This window comes from Cyanistes caeruleus, chromosome 1, assembly GCF_971803275.1.
Source record: "Cyanistes caeruleus chromosome 1, bCyaCae1.hap1.1, whole genome shotgun sequence".
In the NCBI taxonomy this organism is placed as follows: Eukaryota; Metazoa; Chordata; class Aves; order Passeriformes; family Paridae; genus Cyanistes; species Cyanistes caeruleus.
This window is the reverse complement of record NC_141701.1, coordinates 26,519,297-26,536,452: the sequence shown is the minus strand read 5'-3', so window position 1 is coordinate 26,536,452 and position 17,156 is coordinate 26,519,297. Positions and strand designations below refer to the sequence as shown.

The following is a 17,156-nucleotide window of genomic DNA, read 5'->3' as shown; positions in this document are numbered from 1 at the left end:
AACAAGAAAGAAGGAGTAATTAAAGTATTTCCTCCCGATTGCAGTAGTTTAGAACAGTTCATACATACAGGATACTGAAGCTGCTCTAACCAGGATGAGTTCTCAAGACAATATCTCACTCTCTAATACACTGTAGGGGAAATGGAAGAGAACCTACACTACTAATTTCTGTCTATATATACATACCTACAACATGTAGACACTTGAGGTGAGGCTGCCCCAGTGCAGAGCAGAGCAGGACAATCCCCTCCCTTGCCCAGCTGGCCATGCTGTGCCTGATGTACCCCAGGACAGGGCTGGCCCTCCTGGCTGCCAGGGCACTGCTGATTCAGATTCAGCTTTCCATCAACCAGGATCCCCAAGATTCTTTCCACAGCACTCTCTCCAACATTCTGTTTCCAAATCTGTATGCACATTCTGGTTTTCCCTGTTCCAGGTGCAGAATCCAGCCCTTTCCCTTGCTAAACTTCATATGGTTGAGGGTTAGAGGGTTGGTGATTGTCCAGCCTTGTAATTTGTTGAGGTCTCTACAGGGCTTCTCTGCCCTCAGGAGAGTAATCAGCTCCTCCCAATACAGTGTCATTGCCAAACTTAGTTTGCATCACCTTAAGTTCTGTGTCCAAGTTGTTTGTGAAAGTGTAGAAGAGAACTGGCCTTAAGGTGGAGTCATGTGAACCCCACCAGTGACCAGGCACCAGCCTGATGTAACCCCATTTACTACAGTCTCTTTTTATTGTCCCCCACCTTCCTGGGCAGCTTCAGCCCCGAGGGTTCTCACTAGCACTCAGTGCATCAAGTTCTGGCACGCCATCCTACTACTTATCACAGGCAACTGTTTATCACTAGTTTTGTCCCTTTTCCCCTTCCAATCTAGTTTAAAGCTCTGTCAATGAGCCCTGGTAGCTCCTGTGCTAAGGTCCTTTCTCCCCTTTGAGAAACGTGCTCCATGTCCTGTAGGTGAGTGTATGAGGGTTATTTTGCATTCAAGCTGATGCAAGATAAGAGGCTAATTGTTTCTGTTCTCATTTTAATGCTTGTGTTCTCTGATATTGTGCTGAAAACAAAAAGGAAAAAAATCCAGGTACCAAATCTAACTCTGAACGGTATGGGACAAGGCTAAACAAATGTTCTCCCTGGTGGATGTAGTAGAACTAAAAAAATGACTGTAGAAGATCCCACAGTAATTAGTAGGTGAACAGTGATAATTTCTTGAGTGCCTCAGCTTTGAGGTTGACAGCAATGACCAATGAGCAAAACAGGCCATTAAGAATGAAACATCCAGAAAACAGAAGCCAACAATAACATCTGTCATGACAACACAAACATGAAAATGATAGCTATTCAATTGTCTTTGCTCACTGCCTCTGTCACTCAGACACAGGGATCTTGTACAAAATGAAGGAATTTCCAGCAGTGACACATCTGATTACAGATAAGCTGGGAATGTACAATTTAAAGAAGTAAATGACTGTGGGTGTTACAAAGGGCTGGCCAGACATCACTCCAACAAAAATCAAAGGCTCCATCGTGATAAGATTGAGGGGAAATGCTGGTGCATTCTTAATGAAGAATGGGAAAGGATTGAACTCTGCCATTATTAAGTATAACCTTTGACCTAATACAGCCTATTCTCGTTGGTAAAAATGTTTCCATTAGACAGATGTGTCAAATAATGAATTAAAATGGTCTCTGTGTAATTTTGATTTATTGACTGGAAATGCAGCATAATAACATTTGATTTTGTACAGAAAAACAGTTTTTTTATTTCATACACTTGGTATTACAGGCTTATCTGTTGTTTCTTTTGTGATTTTTCCTTACTATGTATTACTCATAATAGATAGTCCCTCATTATACTAAAGGTAATTAAAACCAAGTGAAATCAGTGTGTTACAGACAGTGGAGGTTTTACCATTACTTTCAATTGGGCCAAGTTTTCACTCAATAGGCAAGGAAAGCAACACTGAAAAAATATTCAAGCTATAGCTTATAAAAAAAGAAGGAAATGCAGAATTTAAGTAAATACATGTTTTTAATTTTTGTTATTTTTCAGTAGATTTCCCAGAGTGTGAATAGTGTTTCACTAAGTTGTTGAAAAGGTAAACATACATGTGTTTTACACTATTTAAGATCTAAACTGTTTAGTAGTACAGTGTTTGGAACAGGAACTGGCTAATTCAGAGGACCAAATGAGATTAGTTTATTTGCATTTAAACCCCTGCCAAACTTCTACATTGTGGACCTTCAACCCCTTGAAAGGGACAAAAAAAAAAAAAAAAGAAATTAAAAATATACAAATACTACTAGAATACAAAGTTTTGGTTGTAAATGAAGATTACGAAAGTATAAGGAAATAATACTACTGCTTGAAAAAGCTTACATTACAAGCCATTCAAATTGTCTTCCAAAACATTTACCTAAATTAGTTGAAAGGCCACAATTTTATACAACGAAAAATTTTAATTAAGCCTTGTGCTTGAAGTTTTTCTGCAATTACTCCCTTTGGTTCCATTAGGATGTAGCCTCAATTAAAATGTATTGTTAATATTACAAGATAACACTTGCTGGTGGCACAAAATTGAAGATAGGCCTCCATGTAATTTTAGATTATTCCTTGCTGTGATTTTTTGCCATTATTTTTTGTCAATAATGCTTTTTTCTATTCTCTTGCCAATGAAACATTTTTAATCACCCAAACACTGAGCCTCTGAAAACAGGCAGCTTCTACAAAATTAAATACCTTTTGCACACTAGAATTCAGTTAAAATTTTCATTATTAGTTTTTTACTGTCTTAAAATAACAAGTAAAAAATTAATAGTGTCTCAGGATTCTCTGACTTTAGGAAACAAATATTGTAACTGTGAGGGGAAGAGTCCCCAGGATAACGCCTTTCCACTTTAATTGACATCATTAGTCCTTTGCAAATAATAATGTCCACTGAGGGCATTTGTTTTCCCTACTGAGAGTCTCTGCCTATTTTTATGCACAAGAAATAAATTTACCAGATTAGAGTCTTTTTATGTGCATTTGTTTATCTGTATTTTTAATGTCTTTCTCTTATTTAATAATGCTATGCAGAACCATAATTGTTCAGTATTTCTTACCTTTGTTAGTATGTAAAACTTGTGATTGAAAACACAATTTTTAATGATCAAGTAGATTTTAGAACAAACTCTTGTCATATGTGCAGAAAAAAAGGAACAGTTATTTTCAACAACAAATAAAACATCACTTTTAAATGCACAAGTAACACCATATAAGCACACTATCATTTGTTGGACAATTTTTTTGGAGTGAGAAAAGGAAACAATTCCATTTTTTTTATTCAGCTTACAAGTTCTTTCCTAAGAGTACATAAAAGTCTGACCCACTCTATCCTTTTGTGTAAAGCAAGTACCAGAGAGCTTCAGATTCCTCCAGTTTCACTCTACTTAAAAAAAAATGCTTCTAAAGAATGACTAATTCTTTGATTTGTGGCCAGTGGTTCACAAATATTTAGTATCATATTTTTCAGTATTTATTAGATTAAATCAGAAATAAGAATTTGTTTAGATTCACATTTAACTGCCTACAGTTTTCAAGCATTGCCCCAAAGCCTGCTACCACATTTGTATAGTAATTCACACAATTCATTCTAGTATTGCTCTTAAACTCAGACTGTTCCACTCTCTGTGAAAACCCTTGAAGAGTCTGAAGTGATCCTTTTTATCTGTGAGGACTCTTTGGGTTAGGGGAGTGCACCTTGTGGGTATTAATGGATCATCATGAGATGGTGAGAGTTTCAGAGACAGGACCAAGTCAGCCTTTGAATAAGTGTTTTATTCAAAACCTAGGAAAGAGGATGATTTCTTCGGAAGGAGGCAGCAGAACATCTGTCCCACAGACAGAAAGGGTGGACATTCCCTCCCCTGCACTTCTTTTGTTAGTGTTTGTGAGCTGTCTCCACACATCCTAATGCCAGGTTGGTGTTTCTGAGCTGGAATGAAGTCACAAAACAGTCTCCTGACCAAATCTCACTAGCTATTGCCTCTGACAGTCATATTCCAAAGGGGATGAAGCAAATGCTACTGGGAAATGAGTGGGTGAAACAGTCAAATCTCAGCACATTCACACAATCACAGAATGGTTGAGGTTGGAAAGGACCTCTAGATGTTTTAGGTGGGGTAAATAAGTGACAAACATTTTGTGAGACTTTTTAGTGCTCATATTTCTGTTGCTACAAAATGGTGCAGAAAGGACAAAATTTTTTCCCTCATGTTTAAATTGAAATTAAACAAATAATCTGTCTTGCTTTTCTCTCAGGGAAAATTAAACTCAGAATAGTAGCTTTCAAGTTCACAGCAATGCCTCAGCACAGTTGTTGAATCTGCCTCATCTTCCTGAACTGTATTGCAATGCAAACTTGTAGTATGGAGTCAAGGCACAGGTACAATTGTGTCATGCAAAAAGTTGTATGAGAAGAAATAATAATATATTTTGCATGTGAAGGCTTATTTGGGTCAAGATGGTGTGAGCAATTACATATTAACAAGATGGTAACAGCCACCATTAGATGAAACACTTGTGTGGCGCTCTCATGGACTCTCATGGGGTCCACAGTCAAAGACACCAGTGTCTACAGGTTAGCTACCCTTCTGAAAAATCTGAAACACATGTATTGTGCAACTGTTTGGCCTCAGAGGACAAACTGTATCTAATTAAAGGCAAGGCACATATGATGGACATGAGAGGAACTCAGTACCATCTGCTCTGCTACTGATTAAATCCTTTTACACCACACCGTTTGCCAGTGAAAACATAGCCTTTTGATAAAAAACAGTACTCCCTCTCCTGACAAATCTAAAGCCCCGTGGAAGATACTGAGTCATACATCCTGGGAAGGTTATACTTCTTAATGGGCTACTACATGACTAATGGGAATTTTACTAGGCAGATAGTACAGACTATTAATCAGTTTAAGTTGCTTGTAAGTTTTAATAAAATGTATATTAATTATATCGATACTTTCGTAAATAAAGCCCTGAAAATAGAGTTATGATTTTTTTAGAACTTTCTATACATAAAATTTACATATATATACACAGATATGCATGCAGGTGCTAGATAATAAGTATTTCTATGACTGGGCTGCCATCTTTCAAACTGTGTAATAGAATTCTAGACAACTTTTTAAAAAGAGAGATGGTAGAAGGATTTTAAACACCACTATTCTGGTACAATTATTACCCAGGTGATTACATTCTTGTCTAAATTGCTCTGCAGCTGGATGGAATAGACTACCCACTTTCCACACTGTAAGGAACAGATTGTACTTCCCATTTTAAGCCTGTGAATGTGTTAGCTAAAAACCTTTCCTAGCTTAGAAGCAGATTGAAAGGCTGAGGTAACATTTGGAGAATATTTTTACATCTGTCAGTGAAAGTATTCAATTATCAAAAACAGACAAGCTATGACTTTTTTGCATCCCAGCATGTCCCTGCTTTTATCCTTCGTGACATCCTACAATTTGGTTTTGTTTCATAAAACAACCATACTGTACATTTCCAGTTAGCTTGGTATACCATGATACATTTAATTCCCCGCTGAGTTTTTGCTGCTTTTATCCTTCCTTTTCAACGTATAAACTCAATTACCTGAATTAAAGCAGCTCTCCTTCCCTTAGTTCAAAAACTGGCAAATTCCATCAACTGGTCTTCCTAATATGATACAAAAAATAGGGGAAAAGGAGTCTGTTCTCTGCAGACTTAGCTGCTTCTGAACTACTGTTCCTAGACTTTTATAGTTAGGATGTTAAGTGGTTTTCCCTTTCAGATCACAAAGTGTCTACTTCCTCAGGATCCTCTGCTGAACTTTCCCAGGCAGCAGTTGACAGCTCAGACACCCACAGCATGACACGACAAAAACCAGCTACACAAACAGACCACAAGAGCTCTGAAAAAAAGTCTGCATTCAAATACAGTGAAATCAAGTCTCATACTAGAGCTGTTTCTTTGCCTCTGCTTTTGTAAGTAGTTCTCTCCCTCTGTCCCACAGATTTTTAATTAGATTAAATAGCCAATGCTAAAATGCTTTAAAAGTTTCTCATGTGTTTACCACATATAAAGAAACAGCTTTTTTTCCTTTCATGTTTAATGGCATACCCTATATAAATACACACTTCTAAGAGGGATATTAAATGGAACCTATACTGTTACGTATGAAAGCAATAGCAGTCTAAAGTAATGCCAAAGAGTAATTACAGCCTAATTGCCTTGGCTTGTTTGGCATGTCATAAATGTTTTTACAATGGTTCTTAGAAGATGAAGAGTCAGAAAACAAATTTCTGCAAGTTGTGGAGAAATTAAAATTACTACAGCCCATTAAGGCCTTTCTCGAACTGGTTCCATGTTCCACCATCTGTGATGCTCAGAAGACATTCCTCTGAGCTGTAAATGATATTTGTCTGCTGGACAAAATTCTTTATCTAATATTTAAATTACATTTTAACAAACAACACAGTATATGAGAGTAGTTAAAAAATGCTGTTCTTCAAGAAGTTAACTTTTCCAACATGGATACTAAAACCATTAGCAATTACATCCATAAATTTGTTTCCTAGGGATTTAGCATTAAACCAAGGACCAGTGCAACCTCTATGAAATGCTCTTCTGTGAAACAAAAACCTGTGTCACATAAAAAAAGGACAGCAACTTGTCTCTTTAATTTGATGCTTATGAAGGACAAATTCCACATATGCTTACTCTTCTAGATGCAACTTGCTCAAGAAAGCAGCATTTTTTAAAATCTGTAAGACTGAAAGGAACGTAAAGGAAAAGGACATTGACGACAGTAACACTGCTGAAGAAGAGCTACAGGTAATTTTGTTGCCATGAAACCAAGTATAAATTGCACAGGACACAGGAAGAAAGTGGAAGTATATGCTACAAACTTCCTCACTAATGGATCTTGTCTTCAGACCTTTGACAGTGGGGTTTCTTTTCATGATGCACTAGCTCTGGAGTACTCTCAGGAGACATTAATAAGACAGTACTGTTGGATGCTGCATTTTGCTACACACAGTGGCAGAGAGGGTTTTCATTAAAGGCAGACAGTGTCATACCACTTTGCATAACTTGCCCAGAAAAGGAAGACCTTTCTTTCTCACCATTTTTAGCCATTTTTCCGTGTCCCAGGGGACTTCTAGCAAAACAGAAGAAGGAAAGACTGGAAATGAGTGTGACAGCAAAATACTAATTGCGTTGAGTATAAATACAGAAGCTAAGAAGCTATCCAAAGACAAAAACTTGGCACACATGAATTTTGGCATAGACATTCTTCTGCCCTGCTAGTTCCTTATACCAATTCAAACACGAACCAAATAACAGCAGTATTTATCAGCTGATGACAACTGAAACCAGCAATTACAATGTATTGATTTTAACAAACATTTTCGTTGCATAGCATACTGTGTCCCCAAACCTTACAGCTGGCAGGGACATTTTAAGGGCATCTAATTTAAAGAACTCTGTAAGAAATCCTCTCGGGACAATACAATTTATATGCCAGTGATATGTGTGTATTTGGCATAAAAGAATTATCTTTTCTTTAAAATACAATTATTCCTACAAAAAAAAAGTTGTAAAATTATAATTTTATTTGGTGATCATTAGAGAATCTTTAGTAAATTGATTGCTTTACTTTTGTAAACTTTACTGCTTAATGTTTATGCTAGATAAAGAACAGTTCCCCTGTTTTTCATCTCTATGACCCTACAATCTTTATCAAGTGTTTCTAGGATTGTTACTTTGTCAAAGTAATGACAAAACAATGAAAAGGGATGGATAAGTGTAAATTACATTTTCTCCTTACATTTAGTGCTATGCAGTTTTACTCTGGATATATCCATTTGAGAATGCCAGATAGTCTTAAAACCACAAAGCTCATTAATTTGACTGAACACAGAAATTGTTTCTAATATTCTGATGCTCTTAAGTATACCTAATAGCTTAACAGCCAAGAGAAAACAATCTTGAAATTAATAATGTTTGCCATCTACTATGAAAATCCACAGTGTACCTCAGTGTGTTGGATTTCATGCTTCAGTTTTATGCTTAAATTAGAATTTAATTATTCAAAAGTGCTGAAATTCTTCAACTCTGCGGCTAAGTTCCCAAGAAATTTCAAGGATTATTTAAACAAATTGAGATCCTTATTTTGAGACTTGCCCATGAGAAAAAAAAACTGGTTATCTTCAATTTGAAATCGGTACATGGCATACATTCCAGTCAGGAGGCAGTAAAATCTGCCACTACACAATAATTACAGACCTCTGGATAAAGACAAAGACAGAAAAGGATTTAATTTGATCAGCCTCCAACTTTATCCATTTAACTCATCTGGGAACTATCCAACAATAATTCTTCCAATGAAGGTCATAATTCTTCTTTAATTGTTTCCACCTGGTACAGTACTGTCATCAATCCCCTGGTCTCCACCTTTCCGTACTTGGCTCTCAGCCCATCACTTATGCCCTCCCAGTCTTCCCTTGCACCGTCATTAAGAAGCAAGGGAAAAGAGGTTTGGGTTATTTTTGTTGTGACAGATCACAGAACCTCCAGCTTGGTTTCCTCCTTTGCTGGATGATTTCCCCTGTGTTCAGTTCCTATTTCTGTTTACAACCCCAAAGAATTAATTCCTGCCCTTTTTCTGCTACATTCAGACATGCTGAGCTTTTCCTTACAACCTGTCTCACACCCCAGGATCTTGCAAAGTTGACTTTTCTAACTCTTCCCCTTTTCTGCCCCTTTTATAGTCCTTCCCCTACTCAAAAATCTCAAACAGTTAATAAAAATCCTTTAGCAGACAAAAATCTTCATTAGCAAATTAATGTACAAACAAGAGACTTAAAGCTCACTAAGTCCAGCATTCAAAGAACCTCACTCTACAAAGTCAAAATCTCTGTACTTAGGCAAATTCCACTGTTTAGCACACTAACCCAAGACATGCCTTGTTATGTTCCCAGGCATCCTGAGGAGAAAAGAAAAACCGTGGGACACTAGTGAAATTAACTTCAACAAAGGTGACCACTAACTTCCCTTCCTAGCACAGAACACTGTTCTTCTGATTGCAGTGACTTCATTTGGGGAGTCCGACTCTATACATGAAATCTGTAAGCATTCTGCTACTGGTCGCTTTTATCTGAGAGACTTTTATCACATTTCCTCATTGGATTGATGAAATTAATTTTAATTTTGGAATGCAAATGCAGTCTGCACACTAGCAAGCATATACAATTTACAGTAAATATGTGGTGTTAAGGCAGTAAGCAGTAAACATTTTTGAAGAAAATCTAATTTGTTTTCAATCAGACCAGATAAGAGTGATTATTAATGGTGTTGAATATATTTATCCAGGAACACAGGCTTGCCTAGACAGGAAATTTTGTGTTAGTGGAACGGCATTTCTCAGTTTATTGATTTATGTCTAAACTAAATGAGAATATGTTCTATTGCTCTTGAGGTGGATGACATGAGATTGAAGTAGGTATTTTAATATCCTGTTTAATGTCAAGTTAGAAAATTAGGTTCTTCCTCAACCTTTGAGTTTTAGTCATAAAAGACTGATGGTTCAGGACCTCCCAGTGTTTCACCATATACCATCCATTCAAATGGAATGGGCTGACAGCCCCAGGCTGCAAAAATCCTTAGCAGTTTATGGGAAAAATATTTCCTGCCCATTGGATCGTGGAGGTAGCTCAATAATTTTGAATTAATTAATGTAAAGCTATTTGTACATGTTCTTTTAGATATGCTAAAGAAAGTGAAAGCCTGGGTAGCATTGCTGATAAGATTTATCTGATGAAGTAGGCTATATAAAAAGAAAACACATAAGGGAGAAATAAGTCCTATCAGAAAGGACAACAAAATTGAACTGGGAGCTTCATGCTTTGGGACAAATCATTGCCTTTCCCTTGCACTTACTCTATTGGTGAAGAGAAAACTTATCTAGTCACATGAAAGGCCCTTCCTTCTTCTCTATCTATAATACAGAAGATAAAAAGGATCCTATCACACATTTACAAAACAAAGATCTCACATTTCCCATTGCTTAAGCAAATATGACATGCTATTACTTCAAAAAACAGATTATCTTGTTGCTCGTTTCTGAAATTTTTGAACAACATTACCTGTCAGCAAATTGGTTTAAGAGACTGAGCAACAATGATTCTGTATTTTTTCTTCAACATTCAGTGTCTTCTGGAAACCATACTGCAGATCATCCTCCTGAAGATACCTTTGATGTCCATGAGTCTTAGCAAAGTGCTTCTATTAAAAGGCTGCCTTTCAGTTCTGTTTGTTTACTTCAATTTGTTGTATATACACCACATTTTCAGCTCAGAGCAAGAAGATGAATGGAAAAAAATAATGACACATTTGCAGCAGGAATCTTGTGGCAAAGACCTTTAGTAAGATATTGTGGTTTCAATGCAACCACAACACAATGACAAACTTCCTTTGTAAATGACAGATCTAATTGTAAAGTTAAAATTATAGTTCCATTAAAAAAATGAAAAGTGCTAAAGACACAGTATCTACTGTATGTTAGCATGTGGTTTATTCCCAGCAAAAGCTTCCTTATTATTCATGAATTGATTTACACTTTTTTTATCTTTCCACAACATGCAGCATTTATTTACCCTTACATTTTGAAGCATTACAGTTTCTGCTGACATGGGTATTTCCTTAATATAGAACATTGCAGCAGTCCCCTGCTGGATGTTTCGGCCATGTGTATGTTTATTTTTTAATTTTTTTCTTGAACTTTCTAACTGTGAGCAGGCTGGGAATGTAGAGTCATGATGAATGAGAGTTTGCTTTACAAAAAAAAAAAAAGAGAAATGTAGACATTTGATGTAACACTGAAAAATTCACAGCCTCCTACCTTAAAAACAAACATTTCCCGGCGAAGAATAGCCAGAGTGTTGAAGTTCCCATCACAGATGTTGGGCTTGGCTCCGGGATAGGAAGGTTTGTCACCAGTGGGTGGCCGGGGAGGTTTGGGTTGCCTGTCATTCTTTCGTGGGTCTGCTGGAGGGACTGAGCGATGTGGGGGCACTGTTGGCAGAGGTCTTGTTGGTGGTGGTATCCTGTCAGGTGGACCTTTAAAAACACAGCAGCTGGATGTAATATACAAACCCACTAAAGGAAACATACACAACAAAAAACAGCTGTACCGACAGTGAAAGGGGAATGAAAAAGTGACCTAACACACCCTTCTGATGCTATTAAATCACTGAACCATAGAATCACAGAATATGCTGAGTTGGAAGGGACCCATTAGAATCATTGAGTCCAGCTCTTGGCCCTGCCCAGGACATCCCAAGAGTCACACCACACGCCTGAGAGCGTTGTCCAAACACTTCTTGAACTCAGGCTGGTGCTGTGACCACTTCCCTGGGGAGCCTGCTCCAGTCAGGCACTGGTTAGAAAGGATATAAAGAATGGCTACCAAAATCAAGGAAAAGAATTAGTTTTCATTATCCAAAATCCTCCTTTTTGGAACAACTTTCTAATAAAACCTTCAAAGGATGCTTAGGCCATCACCATTTCAGATGAGAAGTAGTTCAAAGAAAATTATTCACCAAGTAAGAACTCTTAGAATAATATCCTCTTGTACAAATAAGTGAAAAAAAAAATCTTGTTCCTTATAAGATCATCATCAGTCAATAGATTTTTCTACCTATATTTTTAATCTATAGTCATCAATTCACACAGGCATACATGTAGCATATCTGCTACTTCCTACTGACCAAATTTTTAGATCACGTAATGTCATATTCATTAGAGTTAGGTCATTCCCAGTTTTTTCTAACATCCCTTGGTATGCACAGGAGCTCCTAAAACTGGACCTCAAATCCTAGGCATGCATGTAACACACAAACACCATCAACCCCCTGCCATGATTCACACATTTTCTTCAAGTGAAACACTGAAACTCTGTAGAGCAGTCTTAAAACATTTTTCATCTTTCAAATATATTTTCTGTCAAAATATACAGAGTTTTGTTTCATAATAATATCACTCATAATTTCTCTACCTGCAAGTCATCAGGCCATCCCAGACAGATACTGATCATAACCCTAATGGCATACTGAATGACTTGAAATGAGTGTAATGAAAATGCCTTCCCCTCTCTACAAGTTATCAGGAACATTTATTTTTCCTGGAGAAAAAGATAAGAAGCTTCACTTGGATCAGTAAGATGTCTGCAAACAATATTAATGTTTTAATTTTTCTTCATTCTATTTAGGCCTCTCTCAAAATTATTTAAATAGATAATATACTTTGACTTTAAAAATTAAATACTGTTTGCATGACTACCTTCAGAAACACTTTTGAATAGTAAGACAACTTTAAAACTGCAGGAAATAAATTTGAATCTCTGAGAGTTTTACAAAAAGACATACTTTATAAAGAAAAAGATGGATTATGTAAGGAAATCTTAAACTCGCCAAATGGTTGTCATGCAATTTAATAAGACATTTATTTCATTCACAATTTTAAGACTCGTGACATTTATAATTTACAGTCAATAACAGTATTTCAAGGAATACTGCAGCCCAAAGTAATTATTTTAATAGGTGTGACATTTTTATTGAGGCATATGATTCCAGATCACATCTTGATTTTAAAGGGAGCAAAGGAATCAGTTTGCAGTAGCTCGTGTTGGAAAGTTTTTAACCCCAAATCAAAGTTCTTTTATGCCATTTGGTGGTGATGTCAGATATTACTTCTCAGGGGTAACACATTTCTCCTAATGTATAGCCCACAGCTGTTGGAGCTTAGCAGCTAGTTTTCAGCAAAGTATCCTTGTCTAGCTCTTAAGTCTAGACTACCAACTTATGAGGTCATGAGAAACAACCTTCCTTCCAGCTGATCACACAGGAAAAAAACCCAACCAAACAAAACATGATCAGCCAGTCATCCAGAAATTGCTATTTATTCTTTATGAAAATTTATATCTGTGCTTGTGAATATGATATTTTAAAATTCTTGTTACTATTACACTATGGAGTCTGCAGATTTCTAGTTAGCAGTACAGTAATTCTACACGATTGTAGTTGTCCTTTCTGGTAGGAAAGATAAAGAAGGAATGGCCCTCAAAATATTCCACATAACCATGACAAACTTTAAACAGGAAAAACTGGGAGTACAGAATTTAATCCAGTGCAGATTTATTTAGAAAACATTAAACAAGGCAATGTAAAATTATATGCACTGGATACAGAGCATTAACACAAGATATTACAGAATTTCCACTTCTAAAAATATAATATATCTTTAAAGGGAAAAAAAAAGACTATTTAACATATACCAACAGAATCAAAGTCATTAAAACCAAAACTAAAACTATGTCTTTGGAAATTTAAGGGATTGTAATATGGGAGATAGTGTTACATTCAACCTATAATCACAATTATGTTATTGTTTTGACTTTTTAAAAAATAATTCAATTGCCTTGTTAAATGTAGAATTTATGTGCATCATGTACATCTTGTATCAGGCCATGAAAAACCTAGATGAATATATTTTAAAAAAGTCATCCTTTCTTTACCCTCTCTAGGGACTGGTGATAACATTATTTTGAGATCAATTTGTTATATTTATCATAAGAAAGGGTGTTTTGGGGATTTTGAGCGAAATTTTCTGTATTATAACTGATTAACTGAGAAGCAAACAATTCATCAAGTTTCATGAGATGTGTAAATAATGTCATTACACCTAAAGGCCTGCATTTCTTAATATTTTCAGAGTTTGGAATAATTTTGCATGAATTCTCTTTACAGATTTTTAAAACATTTAAAATTACTCTTCCAGGTGAGTGCAAATTTGAATATAAGCTGTGAACAGTTAGAAACAAAGAGCATCCTCAAGATCACTGGATGTCATGTAGAGACTCTGTAACAGCAGGAACAACTGGTGAAGTCCACACTAATGAACTCTTTGGAGAGGTGATATGGACAGGAGGACCTCACAGGTATTCTGAACCCAAAAGCTTGTGGTGTCTGATGAGAGCATGACGTACCGTATATCTTCTGGATGCCCTGTAAATCGTCATTAGGTAGTTTGAAGTTGTCAGTTTCCATATATTGGTAAAATGGAGCCATGATTGCAGTGGGATCATTAGAGTGCTCCAAGCCCAGAGCATGTCCAAGTTCATGCACTGCTACTAGAAAGAGATCGTTTCCTGTGAAGAGAAGGAAAGGAAAAAGACTTTTGAATCCATAAAGCTAGTAAAAAAAAGCCAACACATGGAGGACTCTGCACTTGCAAGACATTTTCACTGTGATTTGAGTTTCACAAGGTAGTGAGTAGTAATTAATGAATCATCAAGGATATCAAGGATAACGTGGCAGAAAAGGCAGTTTTCTCTCTTTTTTTTTCCTAATAAGGAAATCATTATGCTATAATATATGGTACTCTTACAGTCATCATAAACATAAACCTTTTTAATTGATACACATGGCAAGTGCAGGGTTGCAGTGTCACAGCTCATGTCAATTCTGTGCAATTTATGACTTGAAGTTGATGTTGCCACGAATCCAACTAAAAATGCTCTCATCAAGACATAGCTCCCATAGAAAAATAGTTTGGCTTTGTTTGGTAAACTACACCAACTGAAGACTACCTATTTAGAACAAACCCCACGGAGCACTTAGTCATCCAAACACTTGCAGTCAGATCCCTGCTGATTATATGGAGATGTTCTCCATTTCTGAATCACTGTAACTGAAATCCTAATGAGGCAAATAGATGTTCTAATATATTCCATTGTGCAATTCCTTGTAATAACTGTAGTTTTTTATTTAAGTATTAGAGCTTTTTTAATTTTTGTAGGACTAAAGAAAAGCCATGCACTCATGTTACAGATCACTTTAAGGTTTTTGTTATTCTCTTCTCAAAAGTATTTTTAAATTTTTTTCCTACAGAGTATTAGATACAATTGGAAGATCTGGCAGTAGAATTATGGCACTCTTCTGAAGAAAACACAAATCAAAGCCAATGACACTTCTTCTAAAAGTTTCAGAGCTGGACCTCTATGGTATTAATTGTGTCAATTTTTGCTCATGTAAGATTTTGTTCTGCATATCTTTCTATGACTCTTTACAGATTCTGTTGTAAACCTGTCACAGAATTAAACTTTGGAAAAGTGTTTTAGATCAGGAGAAAGATTCCAGTTGTCTGAAAAGGGTCACATCCAATATAGCTCATTTCATCACCTAGGGATGGGAAGAACCATCCTCCAGAAGTGTGATCCCATCCCACTGACAAGAGAAGTACTCTAGATCAGCAGCTTATGCTTATCTATTAAATTTTGAAATGCTGAACCCATTTGAAACTGGTGTCACCTATAGTAAGTAATTTATTTTCAAAAGAGAAATATAAATAATGAAAGACTTGTGCTGTGGCCTAATAGTCATATATTGGTTGTGAATATGAAAAAAATGCTCAGCCTTAACTCCTACCCTTTAACCTGTAGATTCTTTGGGGATAGACAGTTATTTTCCATTGCTGGAACTTGATCTGGAAGTACTTTTAAAATGTCAGTAAAAATAATATTAAGTTGCATCAGCAACAAAATTACACATATATACATTACAGAACTTTGAGGACATAGTTGACAGTATTTCAATTTCTCAAGAATTTCCTCTTGTTGACACAATAAAATAAACTTTATCCAAAGTACATATGAAAGAGGAAACACTAGATGCCTTCATGATGTATAAAGCCATGCTGATGTCAGAAAAATAAATGTTTGAATGAAATCATGAAAACAGACACAAGTAAAACTATATGCTTAGTTCAGAGTCTTCTCATAACTTCTCATTTTTAATTTGAAAATATGTCAACTAGATGTTCTTGATCTTCTATTCAGTATAACTGTGCAAAGAAAATCACATCTTTCAAAAATTAATGTGACATAATGTGCTTTTAGAAATGAGAAGTTTATCCTATCATTTATAATCATGTGGTTTCTAGATGAAATACTTTATGACAATATTTTTCTTAGATGCAACTCTTTTTATAGTAAAGCAGAATCTCAATGTGTTGTTTCAATAGGTTTGATAAGCCTGACTGTCCTGCTGACAAATGCTCTTGATATCTGAATCTGGCCTTCTCTTTGCAGACAAAGATGATCTTGACATCATTTCTTATGAATAATCCACAGCTTCTGTAGCTAACAGCAGCATAGGAACTGATGCACAGAAGGAACTCTGTAAAGGTTTTAGTTCTGCACTTATAATGGAATAATTAATGTAATTTTAAATAATCATAGGTTTAAGATGGAAAGACAGAAAAGAAGAGCATGTTACTGTACCACAGCTTTCATACTGTGATGAAAAGTTTCACATTATTTTTCAATTCTTTTCTGAGTTTTGTGAAAGTTCTAAACTAGGTTTATTAGAATGCAAAACTTCTTTCCCTAGTATTAATTTGAATGTTTAAGAAGCAAGCTTCTTTTGCTTTTCAGACCTTCTGAAAGCAAATTTCCCTTCTATACCCATGCTTCCTACATCATGAGTATTAACTAAGTCTTATATTAAAAAATGCACTAACAAGTTGGCCACATTTTTTATGGAATTATTTTCAAATAGTTTTGAATTAAGAGTATTTATTCTACCACTATCATTAGGCTCCTTACTGTCAGTAGATGAAAGAGTTTTCTACATGCTTTACCTCTACTGTTTGAGGCAGGAAGTCTGGGAAGTTAATTAGTCATAATTTCTAAAATTTCAAGAAACCACAGTTAATCAACAGTCTTGGAAGAGTCTACTAATTCTATTTGTGCCAGTTATGCAATACATGAAGAACTAATACATCCTTTGCTTCTCAGTCCTTACTGAGTCCCCTTACAGATTTCCAGCAATTTCTAAATTTTTTTTCATGTTGCTCTATAAGACATGAAATACTAGTAACAGGGAAATAAATAAAACCAACTTTCAGCTACTGGCATATCTTCCTTTCAGAATCCCAATAATGGGCATATGGTAGAGCACTTCTAAAGAAGCTCTAAATGACAGTGGGACTACGTCAGACAACAGATATTTTGCAGGGGCTGGCTGTTTCTCCTTTTGTCTTTTGGATGGGGGAGATTTATATAAAGAAAATAAAAA

The 17,156-nt window shown here is 35.9% G+C and overlaps 1 protein-coding gene and 1 long non-coding RNA gene across 4 annotated transcripts in view; one reads left to right on the top strand and one right to left on the bottom strand.

Moving 5' to 3' along the window:
- Window positions 1–17,156, bottom strand: part of MMP16 (matrix metallopeptidase 16) — a 166,946-nt gene that overhangs the window by 32,804 nt on the left and 116,986 nt on the right. The window contains exons 5-6 of the mRNA XM_086883419.1: window positions 14,066–14,227; window positions 10,922–11,139 (exon numbers count right to left, since the gene is read on the bottom strand). Coding sequence (XP_086739545.1) covers window positions 10,922–11,139; window positions 14,066–14,227 — 380 coding nt within the window. The remainder of the gene's footprint in view (window positions 1–10,921; window positions 11,140–14,065; window positions 14,228–17,156) is intronic.
- LOC111924576 (uncharacterized) lies at window positions 4,010–16,598 on the top strand. 3 transcript variants are annotated; one of them, XR_015285161.1, is made up of 7 exons: window positions 4,010–4,159; window positions 4,304–4,427; window positions 5,837–6,005; window positions 6,750–6,855; window positions 9,003–9,149; window positions 13,858–14,017; window positions 14,970–16,598. It is a non-coding gene; the product is annotated as an uncharacterized LOC111924576 (long non-coding RNA). The 3 variants fall into 3 exon arrangements; XR_015285162.1 differs by having other exon boundaries at window positions 4,024–4,159; window positions 5,813–6,005; window positions 9,003–9,059; XR_015285163.1 differs by having other exon boundaries at window positions 4,036–4,159; window positions 5,813–6,005.